Genomic DNA, 18830 nt, shown 5'->3' with positions numbered 1-18830 from the left:
TCTCTAAATGGATCCCAAAAGAAAAAACAAGAATGAATTTAAACTTTTAGCATAAGTTTCAGAGAATGCTCCTATGGTATGCTAACATTTCCCTTGGTTATTCCACCACTGGAAACCATTCCATCAATGGTTTCTATACTCCGTACCTCTTGGTATTGCTCTCAGCCCAAGCCCAAGCATGATTTGTTCTAAGTAAACCAGGTTGTCAAACAATTGCTCTTTATTAGTCAAAGATGTAATTGTATAATCAATAAAAATATAGAAGTCCCACCTCACAGAAGTCTTTAAATTCTTTTAAATCGCTTTATGGGGATGCAGGTGAATTTATGGGTACTGAATTGGTGGCATTTAAATCTTAACTGTGGTATCTCAGCAACCACTAAGATAAGGTAACCCTAAGCAAGATTTTTAGCCATTTTATGTAGCCTTTAAGTACAGGCTACAAATAAATAGAAAACCCCAATAAATTCAAATGAAATGAATTTATTTGAAAAAATTTAGAAATTTGATTAGGTTTAATTGTGAAGGTAGTTTATTCCTTGTGACGCAGTTTTAGAGAGGCAGTATAACCTAGAAATGAAAAGCCTGGACTTCGGGTCACCTGGTTACAATACCAGCTCTCCTGCTCATGAACTAGAGGATTTTAGTCAAGATAATTAACTAAGGTTTGGTTTCCTCACCTGTAAAGTGAAGGGTAAGAGATTGGACATAGTGCTTATCATAGGGTCTGGTTTTTGCGGTATTAGTTACTTACTATTATTATTCTCTTCCTTAGACTTTAGTAATTTCTCTCTCGGTGCTATGTGTGAAGCAAAGAGTTACGGAATCAGAATGTTAGAAATGGAAAGAATTTCAGAGGTGTTGTGGTCGGATGTTAATTTCTAGATGAGAGAGAGTGATTGGGTTGGAGAGCAAACCAATCCTGTCCTTGGAGTTCTAAGATCAGTGCTATTTTACTGGGAATTGGCACCATACATACTGGTAGACTCTTTAGACCTGAATTGTACTTCTCTTTGAATGTTTTAAATTTGTGGCTTGAGTATCATGGTTATTTTATTAAAATGAGATTCCAGGGGCGCCTGGGTGGCTCAATCGGTTAAGCGTCCGACTTCGGCTCAGGTCATGATCTCACGGTCCGTGAGTTCGAGCCCTGCGTCGGGCTCTGGCCTGATGGCTCAGAGCCTGGAGCCTGCTTCCAATTCTGTGTCTCCCTCTCTCTCTGCCCCTCCCCCGTTCATGCTCTGTCTGTCTCTGTCTCAAAAATAAATAAACGTTAAAAAAAAAAAATTAATAAAAAAATGAGATTCCAGTCCTATAATTCCAGAGTAACTAATATTTCTGAGGAGTATAGAATTTCACTCTATTAATGTTTCTATCATTTCATAAAGGGCCTAATCTTTTCCATTGGAACAAGCCTTAGGTTGTGTTATGCTCTGTAACTAAACTCACTTGACAATATTGTCTACCTTACTAGAAATTACTTGACAGCTGACTTTGGTGTACGGCATTGTTTCAGAGGTAGGGGGTTGGCAAGGAAAGACACTTGTTATATAGATACTGACAGAGGTACTTATTATTTAGAAATGAAAGTGCTCTGAATTATTTAACTTATTTTCAAGTGTTTTTCTGCACTTGTAAACATAGTGCCTGTATTTAGAGACCAGGGGGAAAAGATGGGAGGTGACTTTGATGTCAGTCAATATGTCAGTTAAATCAGGAACAGAATTTATATTTTATTCCCAAGTAGTTTTCTCCAACAGAGTGAGAGGTTACTTTTGGAGTAAAGATTATTTAGTATTGGTTATTTTTTCCAGTAGGCTATTTTTATTTGTACTTTGTTTTATTTTGATCATGTTCACATTATTTCTTCCTTCCTCCCTGCCATGACCCATATCTTTTCTGGGCCTCTGAGCCAGCAAACACAGAGAGAACCATACTTAGGTAGCCTTTATAGTTAATATTAGATGAGCCTTACCCATGGATTGCCTATGCTTTATTTGAATGGAATTATGCTTTGAAGGAAATTTAAATTTGAAAAATTTTTTTAGTATGTTTAGCCTGTTGAATTTAATAAACATAGTATTTAATTTTTTCAGAGGTCGAAACAGCAAAGGACTGCCTCAATCTACGGTGAGTAACTTTAATGTTAGTTGGTTGGAAAAATTGGTAATGAAAATGTGATTTCTGAACCGGTGGACCAAAGCCAAGGTAAAAAAAAAAAAATCCTTTTTCTTGAATTTTATATCTTACAACGTTAAATTTTTTTTTTTTATTTTTGAGAGAGAAAGTGAGACAGACTGTGAGTGAGGGGTAGAGAGAGAGAGGGAGACACAGAATCCGAAGCAGGCTCCAGGCTCCGTGCTGTCAACACAGAGCCTGACACGGGGCTCGAACTCATGAACTGTGAGATCATGTCCTGAGCTGAAGTCAGATGTTTAACCGACTGAACCACCCAGGTGCCCAAAGAAAATTTTTTTTAATGTTTATTTTTGAGTGAGTGAGTGAGTGAGCGAGAGAGAAGAGAGGAGAGAGGAGAGAGAGAGAGAGAGAGAGAGAGAGAGAGAGAGAGAAAACGAGCAGTGTAGGTGGCCAGAGAGTGAGGGGACAGAGGATCCGAAGCAGGCTCTGTGCTGACAGCAGAGAGGCTGACGGGGGGACTCAAACTCACAGACTGTGAGATCATGACCTGAGCTGAAGTTGGACGGTTAACTGACTGAGCCACGTAGGCACCCCTCATAACTTTTATACTTCAGTACTGTTTGGTATAAAATTATTAGCTATGTATGTTGTTTTTTGAGATGATTTTATATGCAAAATATAAAATTTTCTGTTAATAGTATTTTTCTTGCCTAATAAGAAGTTATTTGTTGTTTTATAAATGGCTAAAGGCAAATCTAAATGCGAAATGCCTAAAAAAGATCAATGGAACACCAGGACTGGAGTTGCAGAGTTCTTTGGGTGTTTGGTTTTGAATTAATGTGCTATCTTTTAGTTCCTTCCATTTTTCTCCCTTGGAAAGAGCCTTCTGGTTTTAAAATTTAGAACTTTTATCAATGAAAAAATCCATGATTGATGGATACGTGCTGAGGGAACATAGTGAAGTGTTTTCTGCAAAAGACCCCTCCACCCCATTTATTTATTTACATATACTTAAACCTATTTAGTGTACAGGTCTGTGAGTTTTGATGCATACGATTGTGTAACCACCACCACAGTCAAGATAATGGGACATTTCTCTCACTTTGAAAAATCACTCCTGCCACTTTGTAGTGAACCCTCCTCCCTTTACTCCCCAATATTTGTGGTTTTGTCTTTTCTCATATATGGAAGTTCACTTTTGCTTTTTTGTGTCATGTATAGTCAAAACATTGTTAGATGGTATGACTGATTTCACTTTTGAAAACTTAAGCCTCTTCTCTAAGGAAACAAAAGATTGTAGTAAAGTAAATCTTTCTTTAATGCACATAAGGTATTATAAAGCTAACTAAACATTTTGTAACAAATTAAATGTTAACTCTAATATGTATACACAAGGATAAATACTGATTGCTAATATTTTTTTCTTAAAATTCCAGATTTCTTTTGATGGAATCTATGCAAATATGAGGATGGTTCATATACTTACATCAGTTGTTGTAAGTTACCAGATTATTGGGGAGAGACTGCCTGGCGCGTAGTGCAATAAAGTAATTTCATGGTGTTGAAATGTAGATGAATGATTCTCGCAGTATCATTTCTTAGGTCACAATCAGGATTATTTAGAAAAAACAGAACTCCATCCAAGCTATCGTGACTCACTATAAAAGCATTCTTGTTAACCCTACTATGTACAAAATAATAGTAGTAGATGATTGTCTTTAGTGCATTGTTTTGTCACTTAATAGAACCAGAGTCAGAAATACTTAACTTCAGTATTTAAATGCATACTGCAAACTCTGAGCAGGGCCTCCTGAGGAATTTTGAGAATTCAGTGTATTGTTAATGTTTTAAAATTTTTTATTGTTCTATCAGTAAATACCTAATATGTTGAATGAAGCCTGATGAGCTATATAAAAAATAAAATGAAAGCAACTGTCCCTCAAGACTGGGTAGCACACTGTTTCTTTGATAAATTAATTGTATGTTTTTAGGGATCCAAATGTGAAGTACAAGTGAAAAACGGAGGTATATATGAAGGAGTTTTTAAAACCTACAGTCCTAAGGTAATTTTTACTCTTTTCTCTTTTTGTTGAATGTAAAACCCCGTGAATCATCAACTGCTGTATGTTTGTATGGCTTCCTGACAGTGTCTGTTAGTTTCTGATTTAATAATTTAATAGTTATGATGTGGACATGTTTGTCACATTTTCACGTTTAGTTACTTTACCACTTAGATTTTGCTCTTCAGTTTCAAATACTGATTATTTTATAAACTATTTTGTATAATCAAACTTGCTTTTGTGGGCTTATTACAGTATCTTGACCTTTTCAAGCATTGTGGACCTGAAGAGGGATTGAGTGGTTCATTATTCTATTCTTTATCACCATTAGTTTACTTAAGACAGACTATGTAGCAGGACCAACTTGTAGGTGAGAAGTATTTTGAATGATGGAATAGATAATAGGTCATATTTCTGAGAAAAAGGTTTGATTATAAGATTCTCTTGAGATAGATTATTTTTGTCAAGGGCATTTAAGAAATAGTACCTTGATATGCTGAAGAATTCTTATATTTTATAAGTGTTTTCAATATTTACTCATGCTTCTCATTTTAGTGTGATTTGGTACTTGATGCTGCACATGAGAAAAGTATGGAATCCAGTTCGGGGCCAAAACGTGAAGAAATAATGGAGAGTATTTTGTTCAAGTGTTCAGACTTTGTTGTGGTACAGTTTAAAGACATGGACTCCAGTTATGCAAGAAGAGGTGAATTTTGATTTCCTAAATATGTGTCATGGTTTATAAGATTTATTCAAACAAAGACTTTATGCATTGATTATACAGACTTTTTTTTTTTTTAAGAGTAACCTGATTAGGACAAATGGGAATTTTAATGCATTTTTGTTGGAAAATATTTAAAACTTCAGAGGAAGATTCCTTGATACTTTAGGATAAATAATGAGAGTTTGTGTTCTGTTAAAGTTTGTAAGGGATTTTCAGTCTATAGTTTCATGGTCAAGAATGCTACTGATTATACTCAACTGAAATTTCTTGTCCCATTTGGCCTTCAGTTCATAAACTTTTCATTTTAAGATGTTTATAAATAATGCATATGTAGTTTTATCATGCTTATAGTTCCATAAATGTTATAGTTTTATGACCTGGAAATAACATATGAGTAAGAGAGAATGGGCAGAGAGCTATGGATAGAAAAACAGTGGCTTAATGAAGATGAAAAAGATAAGTAGAACATGCGTATTTAAGAAAACATTCAGGAGGGGTGGAGGAGAGGAGAAAATGGGTGATGGGCATTGAGGAGGGCACTTGTTGGGATGAGCACTGGGTGTTATATGTAAGCGATGAACCACAGGAATCTACCTCCAAAACCAAGAGTACATCTTACACACTGTATGTTAGCCAATTTGATAACAAATTATATTAAAAAAATAATAAAACATTCAGAGTATGGGACTGTTTTGAAAAACTAAAAGGGATGACATAGTTATATTAAAATTTAGTCCATTTCAAATGTCCATTGAGGAGGAAAATATGGGAATTACTGTTACTCATTTGGAGAGTATATGCGGTGCTGAGTGTTTAGCATCACATTGAAAGGCTCTGGGCAATTTTGAACTTGGCTCTAACCTTTTTTTTTAATGTTTATTTTTGAGAGAGAGAGTGAGACAGCGAGAGCGTATGTACACAAATGGGGGAGGGGTAGAGAGAGAGAGGGAGACACAGAATCTGTAGCACGCTCTGAGCTGACAGCCGAAGTGGGGCTTGAACTCACGAACTGTGAGATCATGACCTGAGCTGAAGTAGGACGCTTAATCGACTGAGCCACCCAGGGGTCCCTTGGCTGAAAAATTCTTAAATTGATTTTTTCTGGTCAGATTCTATAGTCAATTCCATTGTGAGTTGTAACTCCCCACAGTTTTTGATTTTCATCATTCAGCTGTTTTTGTTGCGCTCATTTTTCTGCACTGTTTTTTAGAAATTACAAGCCACCAGAAAGTTAAAGCCTTTCCTTTGGACCTCTTAAGGTTCTCACCTATAGTTAGCTTGTTTTTTCAGAAGCTAGCAGTGCTAGGTACCTGTAACTGGTTTGCAGTGCTGGAGAAAGCACTGTGTTCTGTTTTTGTACCTTCTCAAATGTCTGTGTCTCTGATTTACAACTCTTTGTCTAAGAGTCCTTCAATGGCCCATACAAGGAAACAAGTCTTTTTTTCGTTGCTGCCTTTGGAGTTGATCTTATTTATGCCTAGGACCACAAAATTATATTTATGCTTATACTGTTGAAGTATTTCACTGTTTTAAATTTAAAAATTGACTTTGGATAATAAGCTGAAAGGGAAAATACAGTTTTAGTTGAATCTAGTAGTACATGGCACTCTGGAAAAAGTAGTGGTCACAACAACAACAAAATGTTCCTTACTCTGTTGGGTACCAGGCCATTTAGCTAATAGCCATTTACAATACGCTTTGTCTTTTGTTCTTAAAGTGAATTAGCATTTCCTAAATTTGGAAAGATAAATGTTACTTGGAAATATCTGTGGCATCCCATTCTTTGATCCTCTTCAAAATTAATGTCTTAAATTTTTTATTTTATTTTATTATTTTATTATGTCTTTATTTCTTAGGTAATTTGTGTTCATTGTAGAAAGCCAAGAAAAAAGATCAGAGCGACAATTTTGACACTATTCAGTACACTCATAACGGGATGGATGTATTTTGCTATATACATAAAAATATAGTTTTCTTGATGAGGACATCCCATAGTGGAGTAATTTCAGGTATTTTATTTAAAGACTGTAGTGGTTTAGTGAATTATACAATTGTGTCCAGTGCATGGTATCCTGAAAATAGTATTAAGTCATGTGTTGAGGATTTCAGGTCCCTCTCTCTCTCTCTCTCTTTTTTTTTTTAAACATTCATTTTTTTGAGAGAGAAAGACAGTGTGAGTGGGGGAGGGGCAGAGAGAGGGAGACACAGAATCTGAAGCAGGCTCCAGGCTCTGAGCTTGTTAGCACAGAGCCCAGCGTGGGGCTTGAACTCATGAGCTGTGGGATCATGACGTGAGCTGAAGTTGGACGCTTAACCCACTGAACCACCCAGGTGCCCGAAGGATTTCAGGTCTCTTAAGCCAGATTCTTCATACTGTCCTGGCAGATAGTATTAATACTATCCTTGCCCTCTATAAATATTATTTTGGAGATGCTATTAGTATAGAAAAAACTTTTTAGGGTAATTAATTGGCATGGTTCATTAATTACAAAAAATTAAGACATGATTAAGTAACTTGGTAAAGTGAAGACACAAACCTAGCAGCTTCTAACCCCCCAACTCATGTTCTTGAACACTGTACTATTGTGACATAAATTATGTAGTCTCATTTGTTGTTTAGCTTAGTCAGAATAAGCCTGCATTTACCTTAAGGGATTTCCCCACAAAGCCAAAAGTAAACAAAATTCCTGTATAGTATAAATATGCAGATTATTCAAGATTCTTTTCTTTTTAAAATCTTTGGCTTTATTTTGGGGAAACTTTTAAAACTTAAGTTAGTATGGCTTTTAACTTCTTAATTCTGACTACTGATTTTAGTAAGTTTTTTTGTTTTACTAGGTTTTTAAAGTTGTCACATTTGTACACATATGCAAGTGAATAAAAGGCCTAGAAATAATTGATCTGTTTTTTATGATATGATGGGTAAGTTTCATGTGATCTCTTGAATGCTATACATGTTACCAGTTTGAGTTGTGGGCAAAATGAAGAGTAACTCTGCATTTTGTAAGCTGTGGATTCCTTTTGCACACCCACAATTAGACCGTCAGGTTATCACTGGAAAATTCGTGTGTGTTTTATCCGTTATCTGAATTCCATTGCAGGCAGATATGGGATGCTCTTATTTTCCCCTCTTCATTTTGCTATTTTGTAGGGCATTCAGCTGCTTTTTGTCTCTGCATCTTTCTACTTTGGAATTGGCGTATGATCTCTACTCATTTTTTACTTTCCTGTTTCCAGTTTTCCTTTCTCACTTGATTTTCTCCTTCATTCTCTTTCTGCTTTTTCTTTTGCTGCTTTTCTCATATTTTGCTCTTTAATATCTCAGCTACATTTTAGTTCTGGCTGCTCGTCTTTCTTCATTCTCCTAACTTACGCTTCTTTCTACTGCTTCATTTCCTTAAAAGTGTTCTCAGTCTAGGGGTGCCTGGGTGGCTCAGTCGGTTAAGCATCCGACGTTAGCTCAGGTCATGATCTCGCGGTCCGTGGGTTCAGGCCCCGCGTCAGGCTCTGTGCTGACAGCTCAGAGCCTGGAGCCTGTTTCAGATTCTGTGTCTCCCTCTCTCTCTGACCCTCCCCCGTTCATGCTCTGTCTCTCCCTATCTCAAAAATAAATAAACGCTAAAAATAAAAAAATAAGAAAAAGTGTTCTCAGCCTAGAGAACAGGGGCCAGCAAACTTCAGGCCTGTGGGCCAGATTCACTCATTGGTAAATAAAGTTTTATTGTAACACAATATACCTGCTTATTTTTGTGCTGTGTGTGGCTGCTTTCATGACACAGGGATAGAGTTGAGTGGTTGGAATAGAGACTATATGGCTTGCAAAGCCAAACAATATTTATTACCTGGTCCTTTACAAAAAAATCTTGCCAATTCTTGTCCTAGATCTTTTTTCCTGCTGCGTTTGGTCTGTTAGGGCTGATCAGAAATACGTACTGTATTGTCTTTGGTGAAATAACATAGAATATACTTTGTCTCTAAACTCATGCTTTGACTCTAATCTAGTATTGTGTAATTTCATTAAGTCCTTGTTTGTGACCATTCGAATTGGATTTAGTTTGAAGAATCACTTTCTTTCCAGCTCTTTTGTCACAATAAGTGAAAAATCACATATGAGAAAATTAAGTTACTGGGAATGATCTCCATCCTCAACTATTTGCCCCCTCCCTTACCTACAACTTTATCTTCCCCTTGCCATCATTACTCTCTTTCCTTTGGTTTTAGTAGGTGGGATATTTCACTTCCTGTTCAATCTCAACTTCTCCAGTCATGCTTTTGACTGTGTTCCACCATTCCTGGGTTCTTGCTCTTTTCTGTCACCTCTGTTTCCAGACTCTTCAACCTCTTCCTCTCTAGTTGCTCCTTCGCTTTAGCCCAAAAACCTATTCAAGCCCCTCTATTCCTGAAAAGAATTCCTTTTTGTCCTGGACTCTTCTTACTTACTATCCTGTCTTCCTTTCTTACTCAAACTTCTTGACTCTTAGTTTCTACGGACTCATCGCATGGTAATCTGCCTTTTATATTCACAACTTACAAGCTTCTGGGGCTACCAGTAACGCCTCATTCATAGGTCCTCTGTACTCTTTTTCAGACTTAATATTGATTTTGGCACTGTTGATTTCGTCCTTCAGAAAGCTGCTCTTCTGTTTCTCATGTGTTTTATTCATCACTCCTTCTGTGCTCATTCTTGGGCTTTATATCTGTTAAAGTGCTCTTAAATGTGTTTGTGTTCCCAGTGTTTGTTTTTTTGCCCACTGCTCTTACCGTGTATCAGTTGTTTTATACTCTGCTAATTTCAGTTACCATATATAAGCCTATTGCCAACATCTTTGTATATTGCCTTTACACCACGTTGTATTATAATTACGTTTCTCCCCTATTATACTTTGAGCTTTGTAGAATTTTTTTTAATCCTTGGAGCCTAGTATAGTATTTCTGTGCATAGGACAGGCACAATTGTAAATGTCTGTTTGAGTGAATGAAATTAGGACTTACACATACTTAAAAAAAAACAAACAACTATTTTATGTAAAGAGTGAGAAAACTAGAAGCAGTCTTACATATACAGCCTGCCAGCAAATACTTATTGAGCTCTGGATTGTGTTCGTTGCTGTGCTTGTTGCTATAGACAGTACAGAGAAATTCAAGACTTAATCTATTTTGGGTCCCTTTTGAGAACTTAGTGAAACTGTATACCCTCACCCTAGAAAAAACTGTGCACATGGACTTTTACACTTAATTCTGTAGTGTTCACAGTTCCCTAGGGAGTTCATGTACTCCGTATTAAGAAGCTCCGCTCCAGGCATTTTCGCAGTTGGAGATACCAAGGCATGTGAAGGAATTCAAGAAAAGTGGAATGTTACAATTAGTGGCATTGAATTCCAAATAGAGTTCAGAGACATGAAGAATTGTATTGGTTGTAGTAGTTGGAAGAAGTTGGACTGTGAATGTGTGATAAGAGGGTAGTGAGAAAGTCATACAGATTATTTTATTCTGGTGTGGCACTATTGTGTTCTCATGTGGTTGTCCTGTAGCTCTATAGGGCAAGGTCCTACGAGTAACAGAGAATTATCTCTTCTGAAGGGCATGATATTAGGAATGCCGTGTCAGTTATATCTAAGAAGAGACAAATCTCAGCTGGCTATGACCTGGGAAGACTTAAATTCTGAGGATCAATTTAAATGTGCTCTAAATTCATTCGTGGGTGGTGTTCTAGTAGGGCAGTAGGCTCTGTAGATGGGCAGGAGGTGCTAATGTTGGACAGGCAAGCAGCTGTAAAGTTGAACAAGTGCTCAAGATCAATAGCCTGCCCTGTGGCAGGAGGGAGGGTAGGCCCTGTGGTGGGTAGGCAGATGGGGTGATGGATAAGCAGGTGGTCTTGGCCGGGGGCTATCCAAGGAACTGTGCAGGAAAGCGCTATAAAGAAGTTGGTGTGGGCCTGTGGGCTTTGGACTAGTTTTTTAGTGAGCCTGCTGAGTAACTGTTTTAATATTCTTCTGTTAAAACTGAACCATTAGAGAGTCTACTGTTTCAGCTTTGCTGTGGGCTAGTGAGAGAAGGATGTGTGTCCATACTGGGGCCAAGTAGTTAAGTGGAAACTCGCATTTACTGAGGCCAGTATGGAGATTTATACAGAGATTATTCAGTTAAAAAAAAAAAAAAATATATATATATATATATATAGTGGAACAGGTGATAAAAACAAACAAACAGATACAGTAGAACAGGTGATAAAATAAACAGATATAGTAGAACGGGTGATGAAACACCAAATGGAGTAGTTTGAAGTACAATAGGGAAATATTGCATGTTTATTAAAATACCTGATTTATTAAAATTTCATTTCTTTATGTGTTTTTAGAGCATATGGAAACTCTGCTGTATTCTTCCATGTGTATGCCAAGGTCAAAACAATAATTCTTCATTTATTAAAAACAAAATAGGGGCACCTGGGTGGGCTCAGTTGGTTAAGTGTTTGACTCTTGGTTTCAGCTCAGGTCATGATCTCACAGTTTGAGTTCAGGCCCCACATAGGGCTCTGTGCTGACAGTGCAGAGCTTGCTTGGGATTCTGTTTCTCTCCCCCTCTTTGTCTGCCCCTCTTGTGCTCACACGCGCTCTTTCTCTCTCTCTCACAATAAATAAACACACTAAAATAAATAAGTAAAAATAAAAAGCAAACAAAACCACTAGAATAAAATAGGATTTTATTTAGATAAACAAAATAAAAATATTGTTTAGTACTAATAAGAGGAAGGTCTGACTTAAGATACATATGGACATTACTGGTCACTGTTCAGCGTCATTAATCAGCTACTGATATAAAAGGAAAACATTCTCAATAGGAACAGAACTTAGAAGAATGTAGAGACAAACATAGTACATGTGAATAGGCTGAAGATTTTTTATGAAAACACTGCTGAAGGACATAAAAGATTTTACTAAATGGAGAAAACGTGCCGTACGTTGAATGGAAATATGTAACACTTGAAAGTTGTCTTTTTTCCTCAACATAATCGCTAAAGATAACATCTCTATCTTTATAGAAAGTGAGAAAATGATTCCTACATTTATAAGGTAACATTTATTAACAGAAGAATTTGGGAAAATTTTTTCTACAAGACTCATGAAGGGAGGACTTGCCCTACCAAACATTAAAATGTATTAGCATTAAAACATAGTTGTCAAAGTGGCAAAAAATAGAGAATCTAAAACAGAGGAAATTCATATGGGTGTTTTGTTAATATATGATAAAGATAACACTTTAGATCTATGGTAAAGGTGGATTATTTAGGAAATGGTGTTGGTACAACATTTGGGGGGAATTAGATGCCTATTTCATACCCATCATCAAAATAAACCCTAAATGGTTAAAAAGAAGTAATTAAAAAAAACCCAGTCATGTAGAAATACGAGAGCAGATTTGTGAATTTATATCATTTTGAGATGGGGAAGGACGTTATAAGCATGACCACCAAAGCAAAAATTTTTGCAAGACTTAGATGTGTCTAAAAGTATCATAAATTTTAGAAGACATGAGGGGTGCCTGGGTGGCTCAGTCGGTTAAGCATCCGACTCTTAATCTCAGCTCAGGTCTTGATCTTGGGGCCATGAGTTTAAGTCCCGCGTCGGATTCTGGGCTGACAGCTCAGAGCCTGGATCCTGCTTCGGATTCTGTGTCTCCCTCTCTCTGCCCCTTCCTCTCTCATACTGTCTCTCTCTTAAAAATAAATAAACATTAAAAAAAAAAAAATTAAAAAAAATTTTAGAAGACATGCTGCAAACTGGGGAAAATCGAATAAAAGAAGTTTTACAGATGGCCAGTAAACGTATGGAAAGGTAGTCCACCTCAGTGGTAATCAAAGAAGTGCAGTTTCAAAGTAATAATGACTTTTAATCTGTCAGCTTGCTAAATGGGAAAAGTGAGCAAGATTAATTACCGGCACATGATAGACAGTCAGAAAACAACTTACACTCTGTTAGTGGGGACCGTTTAAGTCAAAACAAGTAGCATTTTTGAGCTGTCTAGTAGGTAATTCAGATGAGTCCAGGAAGACAGTTTACTTGGTAGTATTATGTAATGCTGGTATACCCAGTTAGTTACTGTCTGCTTTTAGTTTTATTTTTTCTCTTGCTCTGTACGGTCTCCATTAAGTCCCAGGAATAGCACATATGTAAAAAGTAGTAATAAAGCGGGACAGTGAGGGAATGTGGATAAATGATCTGCATTTTAATTTCTATTACATTTGACTGTAAATAGAAATTGCTTTTTTACCCAGATCAAGAGAGTTTTAAGAGCATGTGCACTTGAACAGTTGTTCTTCTAATTTACATAAGGACAGTTTATATGTTTGCCAACGAAACAGAAAGGTGTTTGTACAGCTGTAAGAATTGGAATTAGTTTTATTTACCAACTTTTTCTTTATTTCTCAACACTTCGCTGTAAAATTAAGTTGTCAAAAGAATATTGAATAGTAATGGCAGTTCAGTTCCCAAATTCTGTTTTTTTGCTTCCTGAACATTTCTGAATTTACTTCCCCCACCCACCCACCCCCAGGTTTTCGACAAAATCTTTCTTTCCATTTTCCTTTCTCTCTCTTTAACTTTTGAGATTAAAACAGTACCTTTTATAAAAAAAAATTGGTCTAACAATGATTAGACCCATTTCATTCTTTCTGATGGCAGAGATTAAAGACTCCTCCTCCCCTGTCAAAATGGAGCTCTGAACCAGGAGCCTAATGAAGAAGCTGAAAACTGTGTCACCATCCTGATACCCCACTCCACAAAGTATCTTTCTATTGGCATCTTGTTAGAGTTTCTTTTGATCTCTTTTGGAGATAATATGAGAAATAGAAATGTTACATTCTGTGGAATCTAAGCGAAACAAGCCTTACGTAGTGGGTTTCCATTTTATCTAGTTCTGTGTTCTATTTATCACGCTTTGCTGTAGAATTTGGTGTGCATTTGATTGTGTGGAGTCTTGACTATTGATATTCATTTAGATCTTTTCAAAATTTATTTATTTTATAAGAGAGAGAACACAAGCACGAAACAGCAGGGGAGGGGCAGAGAGAAAGGGAGAGAGAGAATCCCAAGTAGGTTCCACGCTGTCAGCACAGCCCAACTCAGGCTTGTGAACCCACAAACCATGAGATCTGACCTGAGCCAAAACCAAGAGTTGGATGCTTAACTGACTGAGCCACTCAGGTGCTCCTTCATTTATTTAAAAAAAAAAAAAAAAAAAAAAAAAATTTTTTTTTTTTTTTTAATGTTTATTTATTTCTGAGACAGGGAGAGACAGAGCATGAGCGAGGGAGGGCAGAGAGAGAGAGAGACACAGAATCCGAAGCAGACTCCGGGCTCTGAGCTGTCAGCACAGAGCCCGACGCGGGGCCTGAACTCACGAACCGCGAGATCATGACCTGAGCCGAAGTCGGATGCTCAACCGACTGAGCCACCCAGGCGCCCCAGGCGCTCCTTCATTTAGATCTTTCAAAGAAATACGGTTTCTGGGTTTAAATTTTTATTGCTGATGCTTGGTTGATTTTTAAGTCTTCTACAGTAGTGTTTTAAATGGTAAAATTTCTGAAAATTTCAGTCCCATTTTTAATTCTCCGTATTTAGATTTTTAAGAAAATTGCTTCTCAAATGTTATGTTACCAGTTGCAGTGTTTTTGTGTTATGTAGTGGGTTAGTAAAAATAAGATGAAATATTTTATCTTAAAAATATTTTGCCTGAAGTTTAGAGAATCCAATATATACATTTTATAGAGTTTATTAATCAAGAAAGTAAGAACTGCTTTTTTTTTTGAAAGATTTTTAATGTTTATTATTGAGAGAGAGAGAGAGAGAGAGAGAGAGCGAGCATGAGTGGGGGAGGGGCAGAGAGAGGGAGACACAGAATCCAAAGCAGGCTCCAGGCTCCAGGCTCCAAGCTGTCAGCACAGAGCCTGACACGGGGCTCGAACCCACAAGCTGTGAGATCATGACCTGAGCCGAAGTCAGACGCTTAACTGAGCCACCCAGGTGCCCCAAGAACTGCTTTTTAATATTTAAGTTGTATATATTTTTCTCTCAGGGATTTAAAAAATATCAGAGTACTATGAAATATAATCATTTTATGTAAGAAGAATGTGAGGTTTCTTCATCATTAATGTATTTTGGCATAAATCAGTGTTACAAAGAGCTACTGACTCTAAGCACTTTAAACTTTTGTTCAAATACTGTAGCATCAGAAGCATTTTTAGGGCCATTTATTGTCGAAGCCCTATTGTGTGCACTTTCTAAATGTTGCATTGATTGAGATTGTCCTGTTTCCTACTTACATTCTAGGCTTATCTATTGGGCTCCATATGTGGGACAGAGACAAATTAAATTGCAAGCTGTGTTTAACAAGAATGGTATTTAGGGTGTGCTGCTGCTTCTTCTTCTTCTCCTAATTTTTAATGTTTATTTTTGAGAGAGAGCAAGCATGAACAGGGGAGGGGCAAAAAAGGGGGGGGGGGGGGACAGAGGATCTATACTGGGCTCTGTGCTGACAGCAGAGGGCCCAATGCAGGGCTCAAACTCACGAACTGTGAGATACAACCTGAACGGAAGTCGGACGCTTAACTGACTCAGCCACCCAGGCACCCCAGGGTTTGCTTTTTCATATCAGTTAATTCTTTCCAGACTTTGGTCAAAAGGGAACTTGGACCAGATCTCAGAAAAGAACAAAAGAAAACGATTTGGGTGGTTTGTTTTCTTTTTTCTTTCTCTCTCTCTCTCAAAAAAAGAAAAAGAAAGAGAGAGCGCGCGCGCACACAAGCTGGGGAAAGGGGGCAAGGGGGAGAGAGAGACAGAGAGAATCTTAAGCAGGCTCTGTGCTCAGTGAGGAGCCCAATGCAGGGCTCAATCCCATGATCCTGAGATCATGACCTGAGCTGAAATCAAGAGTTGGACAGTCAACCACCTGAGTCACCCAGAGGCCCCAGGCTTGGTTTGGTTCTAACTAGAAAACCATAGAGTCTGTTATTTTAATATTTATTAATTTAGTTTTAACACAGTAGGTGATGTTTGGACTGAAACTAAAGACTCCCAACATGATATACTATCCTTTTCCTTGGAGCTGCTTTTTGCTCAGGAAAGAATTTTTTTTAGGTGGCTTACTGTGTTTCAGAAAGCGTGTTATCGCTGCTTTCTTTCCACTGTATTTGCACTTTTGAAGTTGATATCCTTTAGATTTTACCTGCTACAGCTGTTCTGATAGTCTCCATCTCCATTTTCTTACTAAGGTTCTGTCATTTTTTCCTTGAGTGGTAAATTTACTTTGAGTTCTGGGACTCAGAAATTTTTATGGAAATCACAGTTAGAAAGTAAGTACTACTCTATGCCATGTAATTTTGTTGTCAGAGAGCAGAGAATAATGACTTTTTTTTTCATAGTTGCATATAGTGATCAGTAAGAAGAGACCTCCCCCTGTCTTTTTTTTTTTTTAAGGCTGCATTTTGAAGTTGTGTAGTCTTTATAAAAAGTGTGTTGCTATGCTTTTAAGTGGATGACATTCGTTTTCAGTCTTTCCAAGGTAGCTTTTACAGCGATGCAGTCTTTATTTCCATATGAGTAAATGCTATCAGATGCTAAAAGTGAATTATGTCCACAATAAAATCTGATTTATGTAATTTTTCTTTTAAAGGAATTTGAGGCTTTGTAGCCTTGAAGTTTTTCTGATTTTACCATTTGGTTGTCATTTCAAAAGAGAAGAAATGACTACAGCCTTAAGTCACCAGTTATGATTCAGTTTCTGAGATCAATAAGCACTGTCTGTAAGAAAGTCTGTATTTTACTACTAGCTTTAAACAAGATAATGTGCAAAGACATTATTTAGGTACTTTATTTCAGGTTAACATAAAACAGATGATAATATGATCACTGGTTTGATACATTATTACCAGTCAAATGTGCATTCATAGATTTGGATGCAGAGCAATAGGCCTGACAGAATAAGCAGTTGCCTGTTTTGTGACCAGTGTTACTTGAAAGTTGTCAAAATGAATGCCTGTTCAACTAAAGTTAGACAAAAATGAATGTGTTTCTCGCTTGAAACTTTGTTCCTGTTGGTAGCTGTATTATTTTGAACCATCAGTACAGTAGGCATCAAGCCCCAAATCCTGAACACCAGGAAGCTCCTGCTTCTGTGTCATCTCTTGAACTGCGTGCCTCGGTTAAGGTCAGGACATGGCAGTGCAGGGTCCTGACTATCCTGAAGTTTCTCAGAAAGTGTATCTTCTGTCCCCTTTGGCCACATAGTTTTGCCAAGTAAAGATTTGTCTATTTAAATACTGGCATTTTCCCTCATTGCTGAGTCACAAGACAGCATTGTGGAAATAAAAGATTTCAAGCCCTGAAATATCTCCAGATTTTGAGTTGCCTTTTGGTAAGGTAATTTTGGGGAGGGGACCAAGGTGACCTAGTCCTCATTTTTTGGACTGTTGAGAGCAATATTGGATTTTTTTTTTTTAATTTTTTTTTTTTTTAAGTTTATTTATTTTTGAGACAGAGAGAGACAGAGCATGAATGGGGGAGGGTCAGAGAGAGAGAGAGAGAGAGGGAGACACAGAATCTGAAACAGGCTCCAGGCTCTGAGCTGTCAGCACAGAGCCCAACGCGGGGCTCGAACTCTCCGACCGTGAGATCATGACCTGAGCCGAAGTCGGACGCTTAACCGACTGAGCCACCCAGGCACCCCTTGGATTTTTCTTAATAACAGTTTTATTGATACATAATTCACATACATTATAGTTCGTTTAAATTGCACAATTCAGTTTTTTTTTAGTATATTCATAGAATCTGTCACTACAGTTAATTTTAGAATATCTTCACTCTAAAAAGCCCCACACCCTTTAGCAGTCAGTCCCTACTTGGTTCCAACCTCCCCAGCCCTGGAAGACTACTAATCTTTCTGTCTTTGTGGGTTTGCCCATTGTGGATATTGCATAGTAATAGAATCAGAGAAAGGGGCACCTGGGTGGCTCAGTCTGTTAAGCCTCCGTCTCTTGGTTTCAGCTCCGTTCATGATCTCATGGTTCGTGAGTTCAAGCCCAACATTGGGCTCTGCTGACCGTGCAGAACCTGCTTGAGATTCTCTTTCTCCTCTCTCTGCCCCTCCCCTGCTTGTGCTCTCTCGCTCGCTCTCAAAATAAATAAATAAACATAAAAAATTTTAAAAAGATAGAGTCATACAGTATGTGGCCTTTTGTGACAGGCTTGTTTCACTTAGTATATGTGTTTAAGGTTCATCCATCCACGTATCAGTGAATCTTTTCATTGCCAAATAATAATCCATTGTATGGGTATACTACATTTTTATTGGCATATAAATAACATACGATGTTATATCAATTTCAAGTACCTCACATTGATTTCAACACTTGTGTACATTACCCAGTGCTTGCCATGACAGGTATCGTGTAGTCACCATCTGTCCTCATACATTGTTACAATATTATTGACTATATTCCCTATGCTGTACTTCTCATCTCTGTGACTTCTTTTATAATTTGAAGTTTGAGACTCTTAATCCCCTTTATCTATTGTGTGCTTTCCTTACCTCCCCACTGTCAACCACCAGTTTGTTCTCTGTGTTTAGCTTTCTGTTTTTTGTTTAAAAAAAAAAACAAAACAAAACAAAAAAAAACCCTTTTTTTAATGTTTACTTATTTTTGGGAGAGAGAGAGAGAGGGAGGGAGGGGCAGAAGGAGAGGGAGACACAGAATCCAAAGCAGGCTCCAGGCTCTGAGCTGTCAGCTGTCAGCGCGGAGCCTGTTGCAGGGCTCTAACCCATGAACTGTACAGTCATGACCTGAGCTGAAGTTGGATGCTCAACTGACTGAGCCACCCAGGTGCCCGTTTTTTGGGGTTTTTTTTGAAAAA

At 37.5% G+C, this 18830-nt stretch overlaps 1 protein-coding gene across 7 annotated transcripts in view; it reads left to right on the top strand.

Annotated features, from left to right (window-relative positions):
* ATXN2 (ataxin 2) overlaps positions 1-18830 on the top strand; it is a 127774-nt gene that overhangs the window by 32481 nt on the left and 76463 nt on the right. For all 7 annotated transcript variants that reach the window (XM_042911725.1, XM_042911727.1, XM_042911724.1 and 4 more), the window contains exons 2-5: positions 2097-2130; positions 3576-3635; positions 4131-4202; positions 4755-4905. In XM_042911725.1, coding sequence (XP_042767659.1) covers positions 2097-2130; positions 3576-3635; positions 4131-4202; positions 4755-4905 — 317 coding nt within the window. The remainder of the gene's footprint in view (positions 1-2096; positions 2131-3575; positions 3636-4130; positions 4203-4754; positions 4906-18830) is intronic.

The sequence above is a fragment of the Panthera leo genome, chromosome D3 (genome assembly GCF_018350215.1).
Source record: "Panthera leo isolate Ple1 chromosome D3, P.leo_Ple1_pat1.1, whole genome shotgun sequence".
In the NCBI taxonomy this organism is placed as follows: domain Eukaryota; kingdom Metazoa; phylum Chordata; class Mammalia; order Carnivora; family Felidae; genus Panthera; species Panthera leo.
The sequence above is the reverse complement of the archived record's forward strand: the minus strand, read 5'-3'. Positions and strand labels throughout refer to the sequence as shown.